At 36.7% G+C, this 24,451-nt stretch overlaps 1 protein-coding gene across 1 annotated transcript in view; it reads left to right on the forward strand.

Moving 5' to 3' along the window:
• KIAA0825 (KIAA0825 ortholog) overlaps positions 1-24,451 on the forward strand; it is a 653,154-nt gene that overhangs the window by 262,019 nt on the left and 366,684 nt on the right. The window contains exons 14-16 of the mRNA XM_042781175.1: positions 9,455-9,679; positions 17,524-17,932; positions 22,478-22,637. Coding sequence (XP_042637109.1) covers positions 9,455-9,679; positions 17,524-17,932; positions 22,478-22,637 — 794 coding nt within the window. The remainder of the gene's footprint in view (positions 1-9,454; positions 9,680-17,523; positions 17,933-22,477; positions 22,638-24,451) is intronic.

Consider the following 24,451-nt stretch of genomic DNA (forward strand, 5'->3'; position numbering starts at 1 on the left):
TGAACCTCTGGAAGTTCTCTGTCAATATACTGCTGCAAACGTTTCTGAATTATCTTCAGTAATATCTTACTTGCATGTGATATTAGTGATATTGTTCTTAATTTCTACATTCTGTGGGATCACCTTTCTTTGGAATGGGCACAAATATGGATCTCTTCCAGTACTGATAGTGCCTCGGAAACCTAAGGAGGAGTCGTTATGAGTCGGGTCTGACTCCATGGCAGTGTGTTTGGTTTTCTCTGGTGGCATAGTGGATAAGCCACTTGGCTGCTAACCAGAAGGTCAGCAGCAGTTCAAACCCACCAGCCACTCCACGGATGGAAGATGGGGCAATATATTTCTGTAAAGAGTGTGTGTGACTATTCTTTATTCTAGGGCTGATTTAGCTCCTGCCCCTTCCAGAAATCCACTGAGTATCCTAACTGTGCTATGAGGTCTTTCCACTCTGGTCTGAACTTGAATTTTTCCCCAGTATTCTGTCAACTCCGGGAATTGTTCAGCTAACAGTTTCCATAGATGTTCTTTGCCTGGCCTTATAAAGGTAACCTTTCCATTACCAGCTTGGTATTCTGCCTAGCACTCAAAGGTTACCCCCTACAGATTTCTGGAACTCTTTTTCAGTGAATCTCCATTTTTGGTACTTTGGAGAATTCCAGCTGTGTCACTATCACCAAATTCTTATCTCTGTCTCTTCAACCCAATGATACTTCCATACTTGACATTTCTCTTCCTGAAACATCATCCTGAAAGTGCCTTCAGGTAGGAAACTAGATAACCTAATTTGTTTCTCTGGGTTTTTTTTTTTTTTTTCCTCTGGCAGGGATGGCAATCCTGTCCTGCTTATTGTATGTATCTAAAACCAGTTGTTTCATATATTTTGTCTTGTTTTCTAACTTTACGGCAGGAGGGCAAGACCAGTTCTTCATAATGGCTAGAACTAGAAGGTCTTATCCAAAGTCATAATCAACATTTTTAAAAATAACTTATAATAATCTCAGGTAGAAAGCACTCTAGACAAATAATAAAGAATTTGGAATTGGCTTTACCAGCTGACCATTGACTAAAAATATCAGCTTCTTAAATAGCATCTCTAAAATGAAGAACTTTCAGTACATTATATTTCAGTTATTTATGATATCATTTCCTTTCATACCACTAATCTGTAGTTCATTTCAGACTGATTTCTTTGCTGTATAACTATTTTCAGAAACAACTGAACAATCAATATGATGTTTGCTATGCTAATTAACCAAATTATCCTAACCAGCCAGAATTATTTTGTGCAATCAGGCTTTAAAAAGAAATTACATCAGTGATTTATTTTTAAAAAATTTCTGAGGCATTTATATGAGTCAGTATATTATTTTTCTATTCTTCTATACATTACTGCGGGAGCTCTGGTAGCATAGTGGCTAAGACACTTGCCTGCTAACCAGACGGCTGGCGGTTCAAACCCACCAGCCACTCCTCGGAAGGAAGGTTGGGCAATCCTACTTCCGTAGTGATACTGCCTCGGAAACCCAAGGAGGGGTCGCTATGAGTCGGGGCCAACTCGACGGCAAACAACAACAACAACATACATTACTGCAGTGCTCTACAATGAAAATTATTTTACATTGCCTTCTTTCCATTTTGTGTCTTTTTTCCTTCATAAGGTCTGTCTCTAAGGAGGTCTGGTGATGGAGTGGTTAAAAAATTTGGCTGCTAACTAAAAGGTTGGCCATTCAAACCTACCAGCTACTCTATGGGAGAAAGACGAGGCAGTCTGTTTCTGTAAAGATTTGCAACCCTAGAAACCCTATGATTTTACTCTGTCTTATAGGGTGGCTATGAGTAGCATAGTGCCTAAGGCACTTGATTGCTAACCAAAAGACTGGCGGTTCAAACCCACCAGCCACTCTGCAGAAGGAAGGTTGGGCAATCTATTTCTGTAGTGATATCGCCTTGGAAACCCAAGGAGAGGTTGCTATGAGTGGGATCCAACTCAAGGCACATAACAACAACAACATGAGTTGGAATCAAGATGGCAGTGAGTTTTTGCTGGTTTCATTCCAGCCCAACGTGCACTCTGGCAGCACAAACTCTACCCGAAACTCCACCCAATCCTTCCTTTTTTATTCTGGGATCCACACTCCAAAATTTCTCTCTACCATCAAAAGCACTCAGAGCCTTGCTCCTGACTAATGTCCACAGAGAAACATCATCTTCTAAAACAGGGCTTGGTAAAATCTTGCCTGTCAGCCAAATCCAGCCTAACACCTGTTTTTGTTTTATTGGAACATACCCATGTTCATTTATTTATGTATTATAGATGGCTGCTTTTGCGCTACAGTGGAGCATAGCTCAACAGTAGGTAGCTGAGTAGTCACAACACAGACCATTTGGCTTAAAATATTTAGTATCTGACCATTTACAGGAAAAAATTTTCCAACTCATATTCTAAAATAAACCATATTATTGATATTAATGACAAGAATTAATGTGTATGTGTCTTTCTAAGTGCACTGGCATTTTTTATAACAACTTTTTTGAGATATAATTCACATACAATAAAATTCATCCTTTAAAAGTCTACAGTTACTACTGGTATACATATTCACAAGCCTGTGCAACAACCACCACTGTTTAATTATAGAATATTTAAATCACCCCAAATGATACCTGTACCCATTAGCTGTCATTCTACAATGACAACCACTAATCTAATGTCTCTTTCAATGGATTTGCATATTCTGAACATTTCATATAGATGAATTCATACAATATATTGTCATCTGTGACTGACTTTTTTCACTTACAATAATGTTTTCAAAGTTCATCCATGTTGTAGTATGTATCAGAACATCATTATTTTTCATTACTGAATACTATTACACTATATGGATATACCACATTTTGTTTATCCATTCACTTGGGTTATTTCCATTTTTTGGATATTATACATAATGCTACTATGAACAATTGTGTACAAGGGTTTCTGTAGACATATTTAGTAATTTCTTTTTGGAATATACCTAGGAGTAGAATTACTAGGTCATATGGTAACTCTATGTTTAGCTTTTTAAGAAACTGTCAAATTTGTTTAATAAAGTTACTGCATCATTTTATAGTCCCAACGTAATGTATGAGGGAAGATTCTAGTTTCTAGAAAATTTGCTGGCACTTATTCCCTGTTTTTTGTTGTTGTTGTTGTTGTTGTTGTTGTTTGTTTGTTTGTTTTGTTGTCATTGAAAACCGGATATTTTAAGTAATATAATGTGGCAACTTTGTCAATCAGAATTATTCCCCTACCCCATGCAAATTTTATGGTTCTTGCTGCTGCTATTGCTTGTTGAGTGACTTTCTAGGCTAAATCTATAGTCTAAATTCTTTGTTTTGTACACTCACTGAAATTTCTGCTTGGTTGCTTAGTGGTTAGCTAATAATTGAAAAAAAACATTTATTTAAAAACCTTGAACCAGCAAATCTCCCAGCTGTTGCTGAGGAGTTTGTGTATGTTGGGGTAGGCCTTCAATACTCTAGCAGTTTACACCTTTTCCTTAGTTTATTTATATCTAGAGGATTTACATTAGTCAGCTTAGGGCCTTTGCAGGGCTTCTGTGGGCATGTTCCCAGCCCTGGGCATGCTCCTGGCCTTCTAGATCTCCAGGAATATATTAGCACTTAGGAACCCTTGGCTCCTGTGGACATTTCATTCCCTAGACTTTCCTTTTAAGTTTTGGGGAGCTCTGGTAGCATAGTGGCTAAGGCACTTGACTGCTAACCAGAAAGCTGATGGTTCAAACCCACCAGCCACTCCTCGGAAGGAAGATGGGGCAGTCTACTTCCATAGTGATACTGCCTCGGAAACCCAAGGAGGGGTCGCTATGAGTCAGGTCCGACTCGACGGCACATAACAACAACAACAACAACAAGAACTTATTTGCCCCAGCTGGTAGCCCTACCTCAAGCAGTGCAAGATTTTACCAATATATTTTTTTTTTCCCCAACAACCAGAGGATAGGGGTTTTCCCGGTGAATGATCTCTGACTCAGATGAAATAAAGATATATCCTGTCAATGATGTTTTTCTAGGTAGCTGTCAAAAATGTAAAATAGTGACAGTTCTCTAGGTATGAGATTTTGGGGTAGTCCAAAACCTGTTCTGTCTCCATCAAAGACTGCTTGACTTCTGATTTTCATAGCTACCATGCTTGCAAGCCTGCTGATGATGTTCAAGGCTATTACAGAACTGGGGAGAAGCGATGGGAATGAAGCAGGATGACATGCCACAAAGTTTGAGATTTTAATGTTATTCTTGAACAAATGCTTCTTGCTTTTTGTGAGCCTTTGGTTAATATCCTGAGTTCTCAGAAAGTTCGTTTTCCAGTTATTGCCATTATTCTATCATTTCTATCACCAAGGTCATAATTTCCAACTACCAATGATTCTTCTTTGTTTCCAACTTTTGCATTCCAATCACTGGCAATAATCAATACATCTCGATAGCATGTTTGGTCAATTTTACACTACAGAAGTTGGTAAAAATCTTCAATTTCTTCATCATTTACTTTGGTGGTTGGTGTGTAAATTTGAATAATAGTCATATTAACTGGTCTTCCTGCAGGCATATGGATATTATCCTATCATTGACAGCATTGCACTTCAGGATATATTATCTTGAAAAGTTCTTTCTGACAATAAATGTGGTGCCTTCCTCTTCGGTTTGTCATTTTCAGCATGGTAGACCATATGATTATCTGATACAAAATGGCCAAGACAGTCCATTTCAACTCACTAATGCCTAGATAGCAATCTTTATTCATTTCATTTCATTTTCCACAACTTCCAATTTTCCTGTATTCATACTTTGTACATTCCACGTTATGATTAATGAATGTTTGCAGCCATTTCTTCCCAATTTGAATCATGCTCCATCAGCAAATGAAGATCCCAAAAGGCTTACTCCATCTGCATCAGTAAATCTGACTCATTTTGAGGAGGCAGCTCTTCTCCACCCATATTTGAGTACCTAGCCACCCGAGGGGCTTATCTTCTGGCACTATATCAAACAGTGTTTCACTGCTGTTTATAAAATTTTCCTGTACTATTTCAGATAGTGTTTCACTGCTATTCATAAGGTTTTTAGTGGCCAGTTCTTTCAGAAGTGGATGGCCTCATGCTTCTTCCCAATCTATCTTAGTCTGGAACCTCTGCTGAAATCTGTCCACCATGGGTGACCCTGCTGGTATTCAAAATACTGGTGTCATTACCTCCAGCCTCACGGCAACATGCAAGCCACCATAGTATGACAAACTGACAGATGAGCGTAACTGTATCAAAAAGAATTAGTTTACATATAGTCATTTCAGGAAGTAGCATATGATTAAGGACCAATGGCATTCAAGGAAGAAATCCGAGATGCACTGAAAGAATTGGCAAAAAATAAGGCTTCAGGAATTGATGACATATTCATTGAGATGTTTCAGTAAACGTATGCAGCTCTGGAGGTGCTTATTCATCTATGCCAGGAAATTTAGAAGACAGCTACCTGGCCAACCAATTGGAAGAGATCCATATTTGTGCCCATTCCAAAGAAAGGTGATCCTACAGAATGTGGAAATTATCAAACAATATCATTAATATCATATGTAAGTATAATCTTGCTGAAGATAATTCAAAAACAGTTGCAGCAGTATATTGACAGGGAACTTCTAGAAATGCAAGATGGATTCAAAAGAGGATATGGAATGAGGGATATCATTGCTGATGTCAGATGGATCTTAGCTGAAAGCAAAGAATACCAGAAAGATGTTTAACTGTGTTGTATTGACCATGCAAGGGTATTCAACTGTGTGCATCATAATAAAGTATGGATACCATTGTGAAGAATGGGAATTTCAGAACACTTAATTGTGCTCATGAAGAACCTGTACGTAGGCCAAGAGGCTGTTGTTCAAACAGAACAAAGCCAATACTGCATGATTTAAAATCAGCAAAGGAGTGTATCAGGGCTGTATCCTTTTACCACACTTATTCAATCTGTCCAGTTAGAAATTAATTTGAGAAGCTAGCCTATATAGGGCATCAAGATTGGAGGAAGACTCATTAACAACCTGCCATATGCAGATGACACAAACTTGTTTGTTGAAAAAGTGTTTACTGATACAGATCAAAGACTACAGTTTTCAGTATGGATTACACTTACCATAAAGAAAACAAAAATCCTCACAATTGGACCAATAACCAACATCATCATAAATGGAGAAAAGATTGATGTTGTCAGGAATTTCCATTCATGTAAGCAGCAGTCAAGAAATCAGAAGAATAATTGATACCTTTGAATTGTGGTATTGGAAAAGAATACTGAAAATACCATGGACTGCCAGAAGAACAAACACATCTATCCTGGAAGAAGTGTATCGGAATGCTCCTTAGAAACAAGAATGGCCAGACTTCATCTCCCCTACCTTGGTCATGTGGTCAGAAAGAACCAGTCCCTGGAGAAGGATATCTTCCTTGGTAAAATGGAGGGTCACTGAAAAGGGAAAAGACCTAGACAAGATGGACACAGTGATTGCAATGATGGGCTCAACCATAGCAAGGATTGTGAGGATGGTGCAAGACTGGACAGTGTTTCATTCTGTGTACATAGGGTCGCTATGAGTTGGAATCAACTCGATGGCACATAACAACAACAACATTGTATTGGGTGCTCAAGATGATTCAGAACACTGAATCAAATGAGTACTGGCTAGCCCTACCCTGTAACACTGTAATTATTATTATTATTGTGATTTGGGTGAAAATTTGCAGACCAAATTCCCTTTCCATACAACAGTTCACATATACTTTGTCTCATGACATTGACTACTATTTCCCACAATGCAACAGCTCCCCTTCCACTTCCTCCCAATAGTTACCTCTTCCTTGTGTCCATCCCTCCATGTACTCCTGCCCCCTGAACTGTCTCCCTGTGCATAAACAGCCCTTCTTTCTCCCATGATTGATCTCTCCAAGGAGTATGTCTACCTCAGGTAAATGTTCTACTCATATGCCAGTCTTTTGTTTGGCTGGAAGCCACAGGTGTGGGTGCAATTCCAGACCTGAAGGGCAGCTAGGGGCTATAGTCTCAGGGGTTTCACCAGGCTCTATCAAATCAGCAAACCTCATCTCCCTTTTTTTTTTTCCCCCCAAATGATTTTGAGTTTTGTTCCACATTGTTCTCCCTCTCTATCCAGGATCTCCTACATAGATCCCTCTCCGAGTGGTTGACAGTGATAGTTGGGTACCATCTAGTTCTTCTGGTCTCATAGTTGTATAGGCTGCAGGTCGCATGGTGTACCAGTCACTAGGACTAATTGTTTCCATGAATTTTTGTTTTCTTCATTCTTCTTTGCTCTAGATGAGGGGAGACCCATCGTTGCATTTAGATGGCTACTTGCAAGCTTTAAGGTCCCAGTTGCTACTCACCAAAGTAGGAGGTAGAACAATGTTTTGTATAGTATGTTATGCCAGTTAAGCTTGATGTCCCCTGCAACTATGGTCCTGAGCCCACCAGTTCAACTACTCAGTCACTCTGGGTTGCTGGCTTTGACCAAGAAGAGACTACAACCTTGTCCCTTGTCAACTCTACTGTACACCTGGGAATTCTAACAAATCATACAAATGCACTTAATGGGACCATTGTCTGCCAACCCTATATATGGTCTTGGGTACACGCCCCACTTCAGAGACATACCTAATAGCTCAACCTGTCCACCCATCTATCCACCCATATACCCATGTATAACACTGTAATTTTTCTGTGAAACTTCTATCATAGGTGATAATAATAATAATAATAGATGATACTTACATTATGCTTATTGTGTGCCAGGTGCTATCCCAGACACTTTAAATAAATTAACTTAATTTATTTAATATTTAAATAATCTTTTGAGATAGGTTTGTTATTTTCTCTAACATTTTCAATATTTAATATTATTTTATAAGGAATAAGCACACCCTTTAACAATAAGAAGGAGCTTTGGTGGCACCATGGTTAAAGTACTATGCTGCTAACCAAAAAATCAGTAGTTCAAACCCACCAGCCACTCCATGGGAGCAAATGAGACAGTCTGCTTCTGTAAAGAAATCCTATGGCAAAGGAGCCTCAAAACCCTATAGGGCAGATCTACACTGTCCTGTAGGGTTGCTATGAACCAGAATCGACTTGATGCCAGTGAGTTTGTTTTGGTTTTTGGTTTTTGGTTTTAACAATAGGAAATCGAGGAATTTCTGGCTTCCTAAAGTTTTCAGATATCTGACATATATATTTAATCTATAGCTCCAAAGAGTTCAACCAAGCCAATATTAATTATTTATACGGGAAGAAGGTTTCTTTATGTCCTTCAATAAATTCAACTCTTGAAATATTATTAAAGAGACAGACAGCTACATATCCACTATTTCTAAATAGAGCAGTAGTTTTTCTGATGATGGTACTATGTTAAAAAATATATATAATCTCAATATTTGACATTACTAAGATATTCTTCACCATGGTCATTTTAATAGTGAGGACATTTGAAAATATATCCTGGAAATTTCAGCTGAAAAAAAGCACACAGGTGTTTTTACTGTTTTGAGTGGAGTGATGGTCCCAGGACTTTCCAATCATATTGAAAAGCAAGCAAGCAAGCAAACAAAAACCCTTTTATTTCATTTATCACTTAAATAATACATATTCATTGTAGGTAATACATATAATCAGAAGGATGGCAGGAAGGAATGAAGAAATATGGAAGAGAAAGTAAAAGAAGAGGAAGAAAAAGAAGAGAAAAATTACCTGAAATCACATCAGTCATCGATAATCATTATTAAATTGTAGACTGCATCTTTTAGTTCTTTAATATATGTGTGTACAGATATGAATTGTTAATGAAAAACAGTATGCTGTCATACTCTTTTCTAATCACCTCTTTTTGTAATTAAGCAATATATGGTTTTATTGGTCATTGTATAGATATGTTGTTGTTATGTTTCCTCGAGTCAGGTAATTAAACAAATGGCCTATTGTCAGGAATTTATATTGTTCCCAGTTTTCTTTATATCCTTTGCATAATTATAATTAATTCCTTGGGATAAAGTCCTAGAAAAGGAAGAAGTGGATCAATAGGTAAGTAAAATCTTAAACTTTTTGATATTATTGCCAATACAGTCATACAACTTATATTCCTGCCAGCAGAGTCTGAAACTATCAGCAAATACTGCTATTTACTGTTATTTTACTGTTATTTTAATTGTCATTCCTTTGATGATCAAGAAAAACAAACTTTGTTTTTCAAATTTTATGAGTTGTTTATCAATCATATGGTTTCTACATTAAAAGCAGCTTTAAGTTCCTGTAGTTTTAAACTAGACAATTGTGAAACTGAATTCCTAATTGAGCAAGGCACAACTGCTAACATAATTTATGTCTTCTGATTTTAAAGCCTTCTCATGCATGGAGTCCGAGCTAGAGGTCATGCGGTGCTTGAGACTGGCACTGACAGATGCCATCAAAGACACTGTGCAGCAGATAATATCTGTGATGAGCTCTGGGAGAAACCATGAGATGAACCTAAACAAGCATAGTGTTCCTGAATGTTTGCTTAAGAGCATCCCAGATGAATGGAATTATATTCCAGAAGAAACCAAAAGGAAAGAATCAAGCAAAGGTAAGTATATCTAATGGTTTTTCTTTAAGAAAATACTCCCTGAATAAGCAATTTTCTGGGATATGCAATGGAAAAAAAAAAAAAAGAAAAGAAACACAAGAATGTGAAACTATATTCATCTTCCTTCACCAAATATATTTGGGACCCTTCATTTTCTTTACTGTGAGCCATAACATGAAGGAAACTAGGAATGCAAGTGACTTAAGTGGTCATCTTTAACCAGTGGTTCAGAATTCTCTTTGATAGTCTGTGTTCATGTTAGCATTCACAGAGTAGTCACATGATTTTGACGAATTTCCTTTAAATCTATTGGGTAATCTAAAATTCATACTCTTGAGAAGATTGCTCTGATATTCAGTTTAATTATTCTTTCCTTTAACTTTTTCCCTTGCAACCACCAATTATTACTTCTTTTCCCCCTTGTTAACACACCTACATGTGCAGCTTTTAGGTAAAAAATAGTACCCCATTTAGTAACTACATCTATTTTTCTGACAAGGTATTTTTTCCCCAGTACCTATGGTTCTGAATTCAGTGCACTGTTCCTATTTTGAGCAGCATTTAAGAACATCAGTTGCACACATTATTCATTTATTTTATTAAGTCTTCTCTTCTTAAATGGTTTCTTCCTACCTAGATGTTTCTACTTTTTACAAGTCTCTTTTGAATTTATATTATGCATTTGTATTCATGAATATTCTTTAGGAATTTTAAGATAAAAATTTTCCTTTTTATATTCATCTTTGAAGGAGATATTTGTCTTCACTAACTTTAAGTAAGTTTTACAATGATAAAATACTCTGACTGAAGCCACTGAAGTCAATTGAAGAGACTAGGCTTTCTTTCATTCTTCTCCATGGAGATCCTAAATAATGTGGCTTTTATCCAGCGACCTTATATTACAAACTCAAATCAATTATCTATCTGTGACCTTTCATAGTCATGCTTTAATTCTGTCCAAGCCCTATTAAACTGCCATTGAATCTAGTAAAGTCATTTAATTGAAATTAGAAAATGTCAGCTTTTCATTAGTTAAGTTCTTCCTTGTCTGAGAATTTTTGCCATTTCTCCTTCTTTCTAGCTTTTGGACATTTCATACATTTTGAGCAATTTAGGAGGCATGATCTACAATTAACATATCATATGATATGAGGAACACTATTTTACTTGTGTCCATCAAATCCATCTTTTTATGAACACTTTTGCTTTCTGCAAGCATTCAGCAATTCCTCTATTGCATTTCATAGAGCCTGCAGTTCCAAAAATTGTTTACTTTTTAGATGCCAGTTGTTGTGGTTTTCCTTACTAAATAGTTTTATCCAAGTATCACTCAGAGTAGAAGTATAATATACAGATAGCCACGAAAGGGTGCCAGACCATCTGAACGTAGAAAAGAATGTGGTGGTCGCTATGAGTCGGGGCCAACTCCACGGCATATAACAACAGGAACAACAAAATTTTATATGGAGATTGTCACTGTAACCTTCCCTTGGCCTGTGAGTGAGTCAGTTTTGTGTTGGGGGCAATACCTGAGGAACCTCAAGGGAAGAAGAGAGCTCCACAATGTTGGGGTATGGAGAACATGGCAACTTTACTCCATTACCTTTCTTTATATTGAATTGAATTTAAACTTTCCTTGACTTTAACATATTCTTGTAAATCAATTGCAGGTTAAACCTAATACTGGGCATTTTAGGAAGAACAGTGACAAAGTGAAAAAAACTCACATTTACTTCCTTTCTTAGTATGAGCTCTTCTCCAGTCATATTAAGAGGTAAAACAATGGTGGTCTAATCCGCTTTGGCCAAAAAAAAAAAAAAAAAAAAGGGAACCATTTTAGGAAGAACAGTGACAAAGTGAAAAAAACTCACATTTACTTCCTTTCTTAGTATGAGCTCTTCTCCAGTCATATTAAGAGGTAAAACAATGGTGGTCTAATCCGCTTTGGCCAAAAAAAAAAAAAAAAAATGTATGGGAACCATTTGAAATATGGCTTCCTACACATAATTGTTGAAGATGACTCTTCTCCTAGGTGAATACTGTACCTTTAAGATACTTGCAACGGATAATTTGAATTGGCAAGAAATTTTAAAACTAAATATCCAAAACATGAAGATAAACCTCTGTAGTTTGTCTTAGCAATGTCTTAAATAAAATTACATTTACTAGAGTACTTTACAAAATTTGTCTAAACAATGATAAATATTTAGAGTCCCTTTTTTGAGAATTCTACCTTTTACTGAAAGAGGAATAGCCATCGCCATAAGGGAACATTTGTCCTTTCTGCCACAGTGGAAATAATAAATGGAAAACATTGTGGTGATAAACTAAAATGTGTTCTTTATCACTTTGTCAGTAAATACTGTTAGTAGCACACACTGAAGATTACAGAAACAAATATTGAAATAAATCATGCAGTAGAGGGGATTTACCATACTGTTGGATGAAAGTTCAGATGTTTCTAACATAACTCAGCTTAGGTATTTGCTCCATTGTGTTACAAAGAGCAAATGCAAAAAAGAATAGAGGTTTTGTTTTGTTTTTGGACAGCAATTAAGTGAAAGATGTACCAGAGAAGATGTTTTCTCAACAGTAAATTACTTTTTTAATAAAAAGAATGCTTTATAGGGAAACTTGAAATAATTGATGTAACTGAAACAGATTCTGGAGAGAGGTAACAGAGGTAGTGCTGCAAACAAAATATATTCATAGCATTGTTCACATGCAAATTGTTAAAGAAGTTGATGGCAAAAATACAAGAATTCTTAGAAGTCATCAGGTAATTTATTTATAAAAACTACAAATATTAGTTTTATAAAACCAGTGTTACCTATAAAAAATATTGTATCTTTGTATTTAAAACCTTGAAAATATAAATTTTAACATAATTTGAAATACTCAAAATGAAGAATTCCACTGATTCTTGGATCGTTTCCTTAAAAATATAAAGATGCACTATTTTTCAATTTATTTGCAAGAAAATTGACCTCATTAAAGATGGACAATTGTTAGTCATATTTCAACAATAGCCTTTGCATTTTTGGAGGTTGAGAATGAGAAACAAGTGCCAAGTTTAATAACACAGCTAACAATGTATGTTCTGTATATCTTTGTATTTCACCTATGTCAGCCATTAAAACCAAGAATTGAAACACTAAACTTAGAACTTTACTTTTGAATCACTGTATCATGAAGTATTAAGCTCAGAGTTTAAAAGCAATATAATAATATAGCATATTGAATCACATTATTATCATTAAAGAATTATTGATATTTTTATAACTAATAAAGTAAAATTAATTATAAAAACATTTTGTCTTTAGCTCATTCTTTGTAAATTTCCTTTTTTTATAATACGATTTCCATATTTTATAATGCAAAAGTATATTATACTGTATGGAAAGTGAATTTGCTTTGTAACCTTTCACCCAAATCACAATTGAAAAAGAAAAGATTGCAGCCTTTGAAACATTATGGGACAGTTCTCTGCCCTATAGGGTTGCTATAAGTCAGAATCAACTCAACAGCAACAGGTCTGTTTTTGTTTGTTTGTTTAGGACATGTATTATATTACATCCATTCTAAAATATACTTTTCTCACACTATCATCTCTGAAATTGGGAATTCATCTTAAAACATGACGTATTATAATCACTTTTGGCACAGACAGAACTCAGCTTATTTAAATACAGAAAAATGAGTGTGTGGCATTCTTAAAAGATCTCTCCCTGATGTGTTGTAAACATCACCATAGACTTCAGAGCCCCTGTCATTAGTAGAATGGATTTATTGATGTGTCATCTGCCTAAAGGTCTTGATTGGAATTTGCATTCAGCTTTAATGGGTAATTCAGTCTTTACAACATGAAGTAGTTGAGGATTTTTATGCCTGGAGTCCTCAGATTTTATAAAATATAAGAAGTACAGGTTTGAAGAGAATTACTATCATCTTTACCTGATACCTACTTAGATTGCCAATTGTTTACTCAAGACCTATGGTTAAGCCCTCTTTAGGATAGAAAGGAATACAAGATATAATCTTTTATGCCACATATCTGACAGTAGAATAGGGAATATGAAACAAACACATAAAGAACCATAAGTTATTTAAAATAACTTGAGAACACAGAGAAAAGAGGTCACAAGGGAGTTTCTTAATTTGCTTTATCGATATTGTAGACCTCACTTACACACATTCATTGGAATAAAAAGAAAACATTGATCAAGGAATTATGTTTTGTCTGGTACTACACTAGGTGCTTTTACATTCATTATCTTATTTAACACAACAGTCTTATCATTCAAATTGTGTTGGATCAAATTTTTATAAAATTGAGAAGACCACCCCTGTGAATTGTTAAAATGCTTCTTGTGTTGTCATAAATTTCTGAGTCACTAGACCAAACATGTTTTCCAAGAGTTTTGCACTTTCTTGGAATCAAGGGACTCTATTAAATGTTACAAATACCTTGAAAATTTTTCATGTTGTTTCATTATTATTATGGTTGAGTAATAATAGTTAAGGAGCTCTGGTGGCATAGTGGATAAGGCATTTGGCTACTAACCAGAAGGTTGGCTGTTCAAACCTGCCAGCCGCTTTGTGGAAGGAAGATGAGGCAATCTACTTCCCCGTAAAGATTTACCAGCTCAGAAACCCAAGGAGGGTTGCTATGAGTCAGAATCAACTCGATGGCTGTGACTTTGTGTGTGTGTGTGTTTTTTTTTTTTTTTTTTGGTGTCATAGTGCTAAAGCATTTGGCTGCTAACCAAAATGTCAGTGGTTTGAACCCACCATCCGCTTCACAGGAGAAAAATGAGGCAGTCTGCTTCTGTAAAGATTTGAAGCTTTGGAAACCCTATGGGGCAGTTCGACTCTGTTCTATAGGGTTGTTATGAGTCAGAATCGACTTGATGGTAGTGGGTTTGGTTTTTGGTTTATAATAACCATAAGGGATGTTTTATTAAAGAAAACAAAGCTGTCTCCTTTGGCTCTTCACTCAGTTTCACTGTTCAAATTCAGTTATGTGCATAGTGTATCAAAACACTGTGTGTCTGGCTTTGTAAGATACTAAAGGGCTTTGGGATTTTTTTTCCCCCCATGCTCTTTAGTCTAGTGATAGAGACAACTCATGAAGACATAAATAACAACATAAAATAAACAATAGTAGGCCATAATATAAACAATGGCACAGGGTGGAATTAATTACCAAAATAGTAGTATGACTGATATATTTTTTAAAAAAAACTCAGAAGAGGAGAAGGGACTTTGAATTAAGAGTTGAAGACTTTGGGTGAACCATGACAAGATAGGGCATTCAGTATGAGAGTCATGAGATATCTAGAAACCTAAAAGTAAAGAGAATAAAGCATGTTGAAGGTCTCGAAGAGAAGCCTCACAGAAACAGGCTGAGGTTCAACTCTGGGATGTTTTGAGAGTAAAGCTATGCAGACTGATCACACAACAGTGGAGAGCCACTCAAACAATCATAGCTGAAAAATTAGCTAATAAAACTCATAGTATATGAATTTGGCATCACAGTACAGGGATAAGCTGCCTTAGGGAGATTAGGTAGAAGAGTACTGCAGTATTACTGTGAGGAAGGTCTTAGCTAGGTCCATAGCCATGGACCCAGGGAGGAGCAAAGTAAGTCAGAGATGAAGGGGTGGGAAGCTTTATCAGTGCTGGTCATTTCTTAGGTATGAAGGATATGAAGACAGGAGGAAAGTAAGAAAGGAGAAGGAAGGAAGAGGGAAGGAGGGATGAAGGAAGGGAGGGAAAAAGGAAGAAAGAAGGAAGGAAAACAAGTAGAGCCAACCCAGTTTGGAGGAAGACAATGAATTTAGCTGTACTTATATTGACTTAATAGTGACTTAAGGAACTCTGGTGGTGTAGTGCCTAAAGCATTTGACTGCTAACTGGAAGGCTGGCGGTTCAAACCCACCAGCCACTCCATGAAGGAAGACTGGGCTATCTACTTCCATAAAGATTTGCCACCCTGGAAACCCAAAGCAGGTCGCTATGAATTGGTATCAATTTAATGTCTGAGTTTGGTTTGGTTTTGGTTTAATGGTGACTAGAACAGAGACGAGTGCCCAACAAAGACTTGAAATAAAGATTTGGGAATCATTTAAGAGTGGTTCTCAACAAGGAGCAATTTTGCCCCTAGGGAACCTTTTGCAATTCTAGAGATATTGTTTTAGGAGCTTAGGTAGTGCAGTGGTTAAAGCATTCAGCTGCTAACCAAAAGGTCAGAGGTTCCAACCCAACAGCCACTCTGCAGGACAAAGATAAAACAATCTGCTTCTATAAAGATTTGCAACCTTGGACACCCTATGGGGCAATTCTACTCTGTCTTATAAGGTCATTATGAATTGGAATTGACAAAATGACAGTGAGTTTGGGGTTTAGAGACATTTTTGGTTGCCACAACTGGGGGGAAGCTATTTAGATCTAGTGGGTAGAGGCCAGAGATGTCACTAAAGTGTCCTACAATGCAGAGAACAGCTCCCCGCTTCCAACAAACAGTTACGTAACCCAAAATGTCAAGAGTGTTGAGGTTAAAAAATCCTCATGTAAATCCTTCATAGAAATAATAGCAAGTAAGGAGAACAATTGTGAAGATGACATAGAACCAGGAGGTGTTTCATTATTATATCAGGTGACTATAAATTGGAACCAAGTCAGCAGCACCCGACAACAATATGGAGAACAAAAAATGTTGTTAAAAAGGTGGATCTAGCACTGATCACAAAGAGACAAAGCAAAGGAAGAGAGGTAAACATGAGTCCGTTTATTGACTAATTTATTCAATAAATATTTATCTGAGCCATTATTATATGACAGGTAATGAGTGCTGGAGATATAGTAGTGCCTTTATGGAGTTTAAATTGTAGTGGAGGGTGGCAGATAATGAAAAAATAAAGGATATAATTATTAGACCCTGTTAAGTACTATACTAAAGGCAACAATATAGGATCCCATTTGACTGCTAAGCAGAAGGCTGGCAGTTCAAACCCTCCAGCCACTCCTCGGAAGGAAGACTGGGCAATCTACTTCCGTAGTGATACTGCCTTGGAAACCCAAGGAGGGGTGCTGTGAATCCAAATCGACTAGACGGCAGTGAGGTGGGTTTTTTTTTTTTTTTTTTTGAAATAGAGAAGGGCTGGGGCCTGTCATAGTAAGGTTGTGAAAGGACTGCTTTAAATGAGATGATCAGGAAAGCGGTCTGAAAAGGTGACAGTTGTTGTTAGGTGCCATCAAGTCAGACCCGACTCATAGTGACCCCTCCTTGGGTTTCTGAGGTGGATACACTACAGAAGTAGATTGCCCAACCCTCCTTCCAAGGAGTGGAAGGAGTAGTCAAGTGCCTTAGGCATTTTGCTACCAGAGTTCCAGTTGGACTAAGGAAAAGAAGGAACCAGTCCCTGAGAAGAATGTTAATGATTCTTTCTCATGGATTCCCATGGAAAAGGAGAGAGGCTTGAGGGGGTATCAAAGGCTGTGAAGAGGTCCTCCAGCATTTGTCAACTAGGAGAACATTTGGACCCTTCAAAGCTGCAGCTTTACTAGATAAAAATATTAATAATAATTCTGAATTTTCTAATCTTCTCTTGTGGGAGGAAAAGAAAAATGGGTTTGGCATTGCTTAGACTTGGGATTTGTGAAGCGTTAGGCAGTACTGCAGGGGACCCTAGTATAGTTCTGTTGGAAGATGTCAAGCACTTGCTCTTCTTGACAATTTTCTCCACAAAAAATTAGACATCACCACAGAACACTCATAACAACCCAGTGAGAGAACGCAAATGCTAATATTAATCATACCTTTTCTTTCTTTTCTTCCCCAGGCTTCACGAGGCTTGCTGCTCAGACAGTATCTATTGTAATCAGCAAGTTACCTACGGTGATTGCATGTTTGCCTCCCCCAATTAAATACTTCTTTTTTCTGACTGAGAGAAAAATGTCAAAAAACTTTGTTGAATTGAAGAAAGCTGGCCTGCTTGTCTGGAACTTGATTGTAATTATATGTCGGATATTTGAGGATGGAAACACTGTGGAACTTTTAACAGGTGCCTCCCTTGACAGATGGAGTAAAGAGAAACTTGGTTTAATCTCGGTGTGTTTGGAAAGCATCATGAGGGAGCAGACAAGTAGCCCTAATCAAATGACCCAAAAGGTTATACAGAGCATTGAACAACAAAGACCCAATTGGATTGAACGCCAATTGTTGAAAGCAAGAAAATTGAGCACTGAATGGTAAGGTGATGTTTTTCTTTCACAGGATTTCATTAAGTGCATTCACAATAAGAATATCACCAATAAACAACAACAATAACAAAAGGTTGTCAGATGGGCAGCAGTGGTCATTTAGGTAATTTCATGGGAACTTTGTTAACTATAGAAAAGGATAAGTATTCCATTAAATACTGGGCTTTTAGAAGTTTCTTGTCTTAGTTAAATTTGAGCCCAACTGATACACTGGAACATTATACTTGTTTAGTCATCATCTTAAGGTTTCTGATTAAAAGGGTGGTGGTTAAGCCCAGGAGAATTTTGTTTCAGTCCTTTTCAGTGTGCAAACAGGTATCCAGTGGATAGCTTGCAGCATTTTATAAATGGATTGGGCATGGAGATTAAATTAAGAAGGAATTAATGGATATAAAAAGCTTTTTATTGCTTTCTGTGTACCTGATTGTCAGAAAGGTACACATTTTTCATCTAGTAATGTAAGAATCCCAGAGGGCAACTGGGGCATATCACACTCAAGCTATAAACACACCCAGCTGTTTCTGTATGAAAATGTCAGCCTTCTCATAGGTTTGTCATCAAGAGCTAAGTGATTTGTGATATTGCAAAGAGTTTTAAGCGTCCCTGATATATTTAAATATTCTCCTGTCTTAAAATTACTCTTCGGATATAGAATTGCATGATATTGATAAAGGAATTCTGGATTACAAAGTTAGTCCTTTTTTACAGCAACCCCACACAATGTCCCCATTCTTTTAAAATATGGTCATGAATATGGTCAAATGTTACTACAGCTTTCTGCTTGAAACCACTTGAAATATGGTTACTTTTACTAGTACATGGTAGTGATAAAGAGCTCAGGCTTTGGAATCAGATGGGCAAGTGCAAATTCCCTGTAGGTGCATCATCTTATACAAGTTATGGATGCTCTCAAAGCCTCAGTTTCACTGATAATACCAGGCTAACAGTTTCAAAATATTAAAGGAGTTAACATCCATAAAAGGCTTATCATCAAGCTCAGCACTAATAAGCATTTGTTATTTAGTGTTATTGTTGTTGTGTGAAGACAATTCTGACTTACAGTGACCCTATAAAACAGAGGAGAATCACCCTTATAGGGTCTCCTAAACTGTAATCTTTACAGGAGTAGCTTGCAAGGTTTACTCCTCTCACAGAGATGCTGGTGCATTCAAACTGTTGACCTTTCAGTTAGCAGCTGAGCCCTTAACCACTGTGCCACCAGAGCTCCTTTTGTTATTTATAAACTCTATTAAAACACATTGCATTCATTGGCTGGTTTTATAATAACTCATAATCTTTGCTTACAAAAATTCATCTATGAGACTTCCTATTAATCTGAATCTTGGAAGGAAGATTGGGCAATCTACTTCCATAGAGATACCACCTCGAAAGGAGGCGTGACTATGAGTTGAAAGAATAAGTAATCAGGATGTTCCTGGTCATGACATAATGACTTTTAGAAATTTACTTCTGGGTACCCCATGAATAGGAATAACAATAACAGTCAGGCAAATGTTTAGTAACATTGATAGTGACCTTTTTAATCTTTACATTTGCATTCAGTACCAATTTACAGGCTTTAATCCAATGACTGAAAGATTAAGGCCAGATGTCATTATCCATAGCAGTGGTTGTAAAAAGGAAAGAAAAAACAAGAGTAAAAATAGTAGATCTGATTATAGGTACAAAATTAGATTTATGATACTGCTGATTTAGGAGCCCCTCTTTCAAATAAGATCAATTTAAAGCAATGTCTAAGTAAGATACCTAGGGCTGCATACAGCCATCCCTAAGTAATATTTTTCTTTGAAAATTTATTTTGTTTTAAATTTTATGAACAGTACCAACATATCTGTTACCCTACAGTAGGGCATTATTAGCTAATATCTGGCTTATTAGCAATAAGGAAAATGATTATTTAGCTGTGTCTTGCAACATGCACCACAAATCAAGAATTACTAATTTTTTAAAATGTTTTACAGCCCTCAAGAATTCTGAATAATTTTTTAATTAGCACAATGCTGTGCCTTTCTCAGTTTTTCAAATGATATCAGTCTACAAAAATACAGATTTAAAGTTAGTTATTGCATCATTTGAAAAAAGTTAAAATTGATTTAGTCACTCATATTAGAATCTCAAACAAGTTTCTGACATTATAGGAATGTTTCCTCTTGACTTTGATCTCAAATTGATTATCTGATGTCAAGCCAACTTCTACCTCTAATATTTTCTCACAAGTCAATGATGATTTAATTTATAGATCCATACTACAAAGGAAAATGTATTTTAAACCACGATGTCTACGTAGGAGAGTTGCTTTGGCTTTACCATAATCTTTTTCTCTTTTTTAAAGTGTGGGAATATAAGTATTTAAACTAAACTAGCTCTTCTATTAACGTGAATTAAATCTTAATTGCCATCAAGATTATCTTAGAACTCCATGACATAATTTAGCTAGATTTCTTTCACTTGCATCAGTATTTAACTTTGATTTTGTGGAAATGGTAAAAAGAACTGTAGTGGGAAAGGTGGCAGCTGCAAGCCTTGCCTGTCTTGCATACTGCCTGAAAGCATTACTATTCATTAAAATAACCTTCACTTTGTAGTAATACTCAAGCTGTAAACAGTCAACTTATATTCTGGAGAACACACAGCCCAAAAAGTAAAGAAATGTCTGTCTTTGCAAAGTAATTTGTCGAGTTGAAGATTATTGTTTTTCATCATGGTGACCCTGACTTGGCTGGCTGGGTGCATATACAGATTAAGATTAATGCAGTTATTCCTTGGCTAAGGTCTGCCTCTTTCAGGGCACATTCTCCCTAATGACATGATTGATAGGCAGTCCCAAATCCAGAGAGGAACTCATTAATCACAGCATTGACTGAATCCAATCATTTGCTTCACCTGCACAGTGATGGACAGGAAAGGATACAATTCAGGGACCGACACTGAGACACTCTTTTGTCAGAAGGCCTCAACTTTTTCAATGTCAGCCTCTATACAATCTGACAAGGAATTTTGCTTGCAATCTGTGTGCAGTTTCAAAACGATAATTTTTTTGCAAACTTTTTTTGTTATAACAAAGTCTTTGAAGATTTACTCTGACTAATGAATACCTCTAAGACAAAGTAGGATTGGCTTTAAATTTTAGCAAGGTTTATGTAATCTTAAAGTTCCTTTTTTTTTTTTTTTTTATTGGAGAAGGATGTTTGAAGCTACATGTGGAAGCAATATCAACGTTAACATCCAGCAGCTGGGTATCATTTCGTTCAGTCTTCAGGTCAGCGGCACTGGCTCTTAGCAGAACTAATTTTATAATCATGGCAAAATTTCAGTAATGAACTGCAGTATACAGCTGATTACACCACAGTAAATTTCATTTAGTCTGGGAAACACTGGAAAACCATGAGTTTTCTTAAGAATTCTTAAATTGCAGAGCCTAACATGATCCCAATAGCAATTGTAATAAGAAAATTAGTGCAGAATGTATATGATCGAAGTTGCATACTCTGTTTTGTTTCTTTCTTTTTCAGTCTGGTATAGTTTAAGATTTTTTTTTAAAAAAAAAGTCATCCATTATTACCATGTAAGTAATGTTTAAATTTAGTAATAAGTGTGTTGTTGTTATGTGCCATCGAGTCGGCTGGACTCATAGTGACCCCTCCTTGAGTTTCCGAGGCAGTATCACTACGGAAGTAGATTGCCCCATTTTCCTTCTGAGGAGTGACTGGTAGGTTTGAACTGCCAGGCTTCTGGTTAGCAGTCAAGTGCCTTAGCCACTATGCTACCAGAGCTCCCGTAATAAGCGTATGGGTACTCAAAAGAGAAGTGTTTGGGAAATATAACTTGTACATTCTTGGTGTAGTGATAGTAGACCCTTTTTCTGGAAGAATAATTAGGGTAGTAACTTTCGCTAAGTATCTGTTACAGAGAAGAAACAGGAGAGAGGACATACATTTTTAAAAAGCAACAGGTGTCAAAAGGCCAATTTAAAATACCCAATGGTAAGCTCATTGCCAGGAAGCACCCTGCCTATATTTAGCATAACGGGCTCCCTCTTTTGACACTTTAATTAGTCTTTAATGTGTTCTACAGCCAGGTGTAAAGAGTCATCTACAAAAGATCGATACCAAAGCTATTTCTAGCATCAAAGATAACTTTTTATCCTCAAAGAGAAAATACAAATTATTTCTTACTTGTTCTTAAAAAGACATGTTTTGTTTTCATCCCGTGACTATAGCGATTTCAACAATTGCAGTAATGGGAAAATGTTTTATAGATAGGAACATAAATGCAATAAAGAAATGTTTTAAAAGAAACTATTCCATTTTAAAAAATGCTTTCAGGTGTTTAATTCTAAGGCACTGTTTATGTGAGCAGCAGCAGTTTGGGAAGACTTAACCTATTTGAGCGAGATCTTTATGGGTGCTTTGGATATGAGATTTACATTGGCTCTCCACAGTCAATCTTTTTGATTATTTTCCATCTTTACAATTCTTCACTGCTGATATTCATATGCTTTCTTTGTATTAGTGCATTTATGGCAATGGAGAAAAGCACTGCTTTAGAAGAAGGAGATATTGCTCTTGAACTGACTGAGCAGAAAATAAACACTATGGTCCTGGATATCTGCCACAAACCAGGTGGCAGCGAGTACCTGAGGCAAATTTATCACATCATGCAGCTCAATGAGGTAGGGAAACGGCCTTTTTACCGAGCAATTAGGTGTGTACTGGCCTGAGGCAGCGTCTGCTGGCAGCTAAGGGTTAGTCAAGGAGGTGATAATACTTCTTAAAGTCAATATCAAACTCAATATCGCATTATTAATAGAATCTCTTCAGCCCTGCCTGTTCTGCATTTGTTCAGAAAAAGCTTCACTTCAACAATGTAGGTTTTATTTACATGATTTAAACAATAACACGGCTCATAAACTCAGTTCAATTCTGAATTGTATAGATGGAGGTGTAGTTTGGAAATTGTGTGTTTTGACCATTAAGCTGCTGTTAAAATCTAGTGTTTGAGAAATGAAGAATTTTCTGAAGAGAGATGTAGCCTTTCTCCTGAAGACATCATACTTGTGTAAGTGAAGTTGGAGATTTCTTATGTGATAAAAAGAAAACTTCAGAATACTGAACCATATTCAGGAGCATCTAGATTAACCCAGGAAAATTCATTAATGCTTGGACACTGCTTAGACCAAAGTTATGCTTGTCCACTTCTCTCCTGGGTTAAGCCTCTGGCCTTACATGTTTCTGGCTGCTTTAACAAAAGTATAAAGCAGTTACCTGAAATAATATAAGTTTGCAAACTTAATCAGATTTAAAATTGATCATCTGTATCTGAGTTAGAGTGTGGCATGTCTAATTATATTTATATTTATAAATACATGCATGTATTTCTTGGAATAATAAAAATTTATAATATGAATGTGAAGATATGGTGTTTATTCTCAATAACCCAATGCTGTGCAGTTGGATCCGACTCATCCAACCCCTCCTTGGGTTTCCAAGGCAGTGTTCCTATAGAAGTAGATTGCCCAACCTTCCTTCCAAGAGTGGCTGGTGGGTTTGAACCGCCAGCCTTCTGGTTAGCAGTCAAGTGCCTTAGGCACTACGCCACCAGAGCTCCTTTTCTCAATAAGGTGGACCTTAAAAACCATAAATTTCCAAAGAGTGAATTAAATTCTACCACAGCATTTTGTAACTCACGTATATAAATCCGCTATTACCTATCTGAACACTGCTTCAAGTAAATCTTATCTCCTGGCTTTCTTAGAGCTAATCAACTACTCTTTAAAGAGGTATTTATTGACATCAAAATGTATTCAGTGATAACCTCAGAGGGATTTATAGCTGTGAGAGATGACAAGATGGTAGAACTCAGTGTAACTGTTAGGAAGTAACACAACCTAGTCACTCTTGCTCATGATCCCTCATACCTTGTTTGGGTTTCTATTTGGGGAACTTAGTAAGTGGCTCTCACTGACTGACAGTCCCCCCCCCCCCGCCCCTGTTGCAAAATCATGTTCATCATTGGAATGTTCACCTGGCCACCCAGATTGGACAAAATAATTCTGATAACTCCTGAGGAATAGATGTATCTGATTACCTTTGGGTCCCTGGTTAAGTTGAATTATAATAGTTTCGAGGCTAGTAATGGCTGGTATAGTTTGCCGGACTAATAGAATAGGAATAGTTTTAAAAGGGCTATAACACCTACCCATTGAGATATTTCAACAAACGGATGCTGTGCTAGAGGCACTTACTTGTCTATACCAAGAAATTTGTAAGACAGCTGCCTGGCCAACTGACTAGATGAGATCTATATTTGTACCCACTGCAAAGAAAGGTGATCCCACAGAATGTGGAAATTATCAAACAATATCATTAATATCACGTGCAAATAAAATCTTGCTCAAGATAATTCAAAAACGGTCGCTGTAGTACATTGACAGGAAACTTCCAGAGTGTAAGCTGGATTCAGAAGAGTACTTGAAATAAGGGATAT

This window comes from Orycteropus afer, unplaced genomic scaffold (assembly GCF_000298275.1).
Source record: "Orycteropus afer afer isolate SDZICR_OR568_19922 unplaced genomic scaffold, OryAfe1.0 scaffold00093, whole genome shotgun sequence".
Classification (NCBI taxonomy): Eukaryota; Metazoa; Chordata; class Mammalia; order Tubulidentata; family Orycteropodidae; genus Orycteropus; species Orycteropus afer.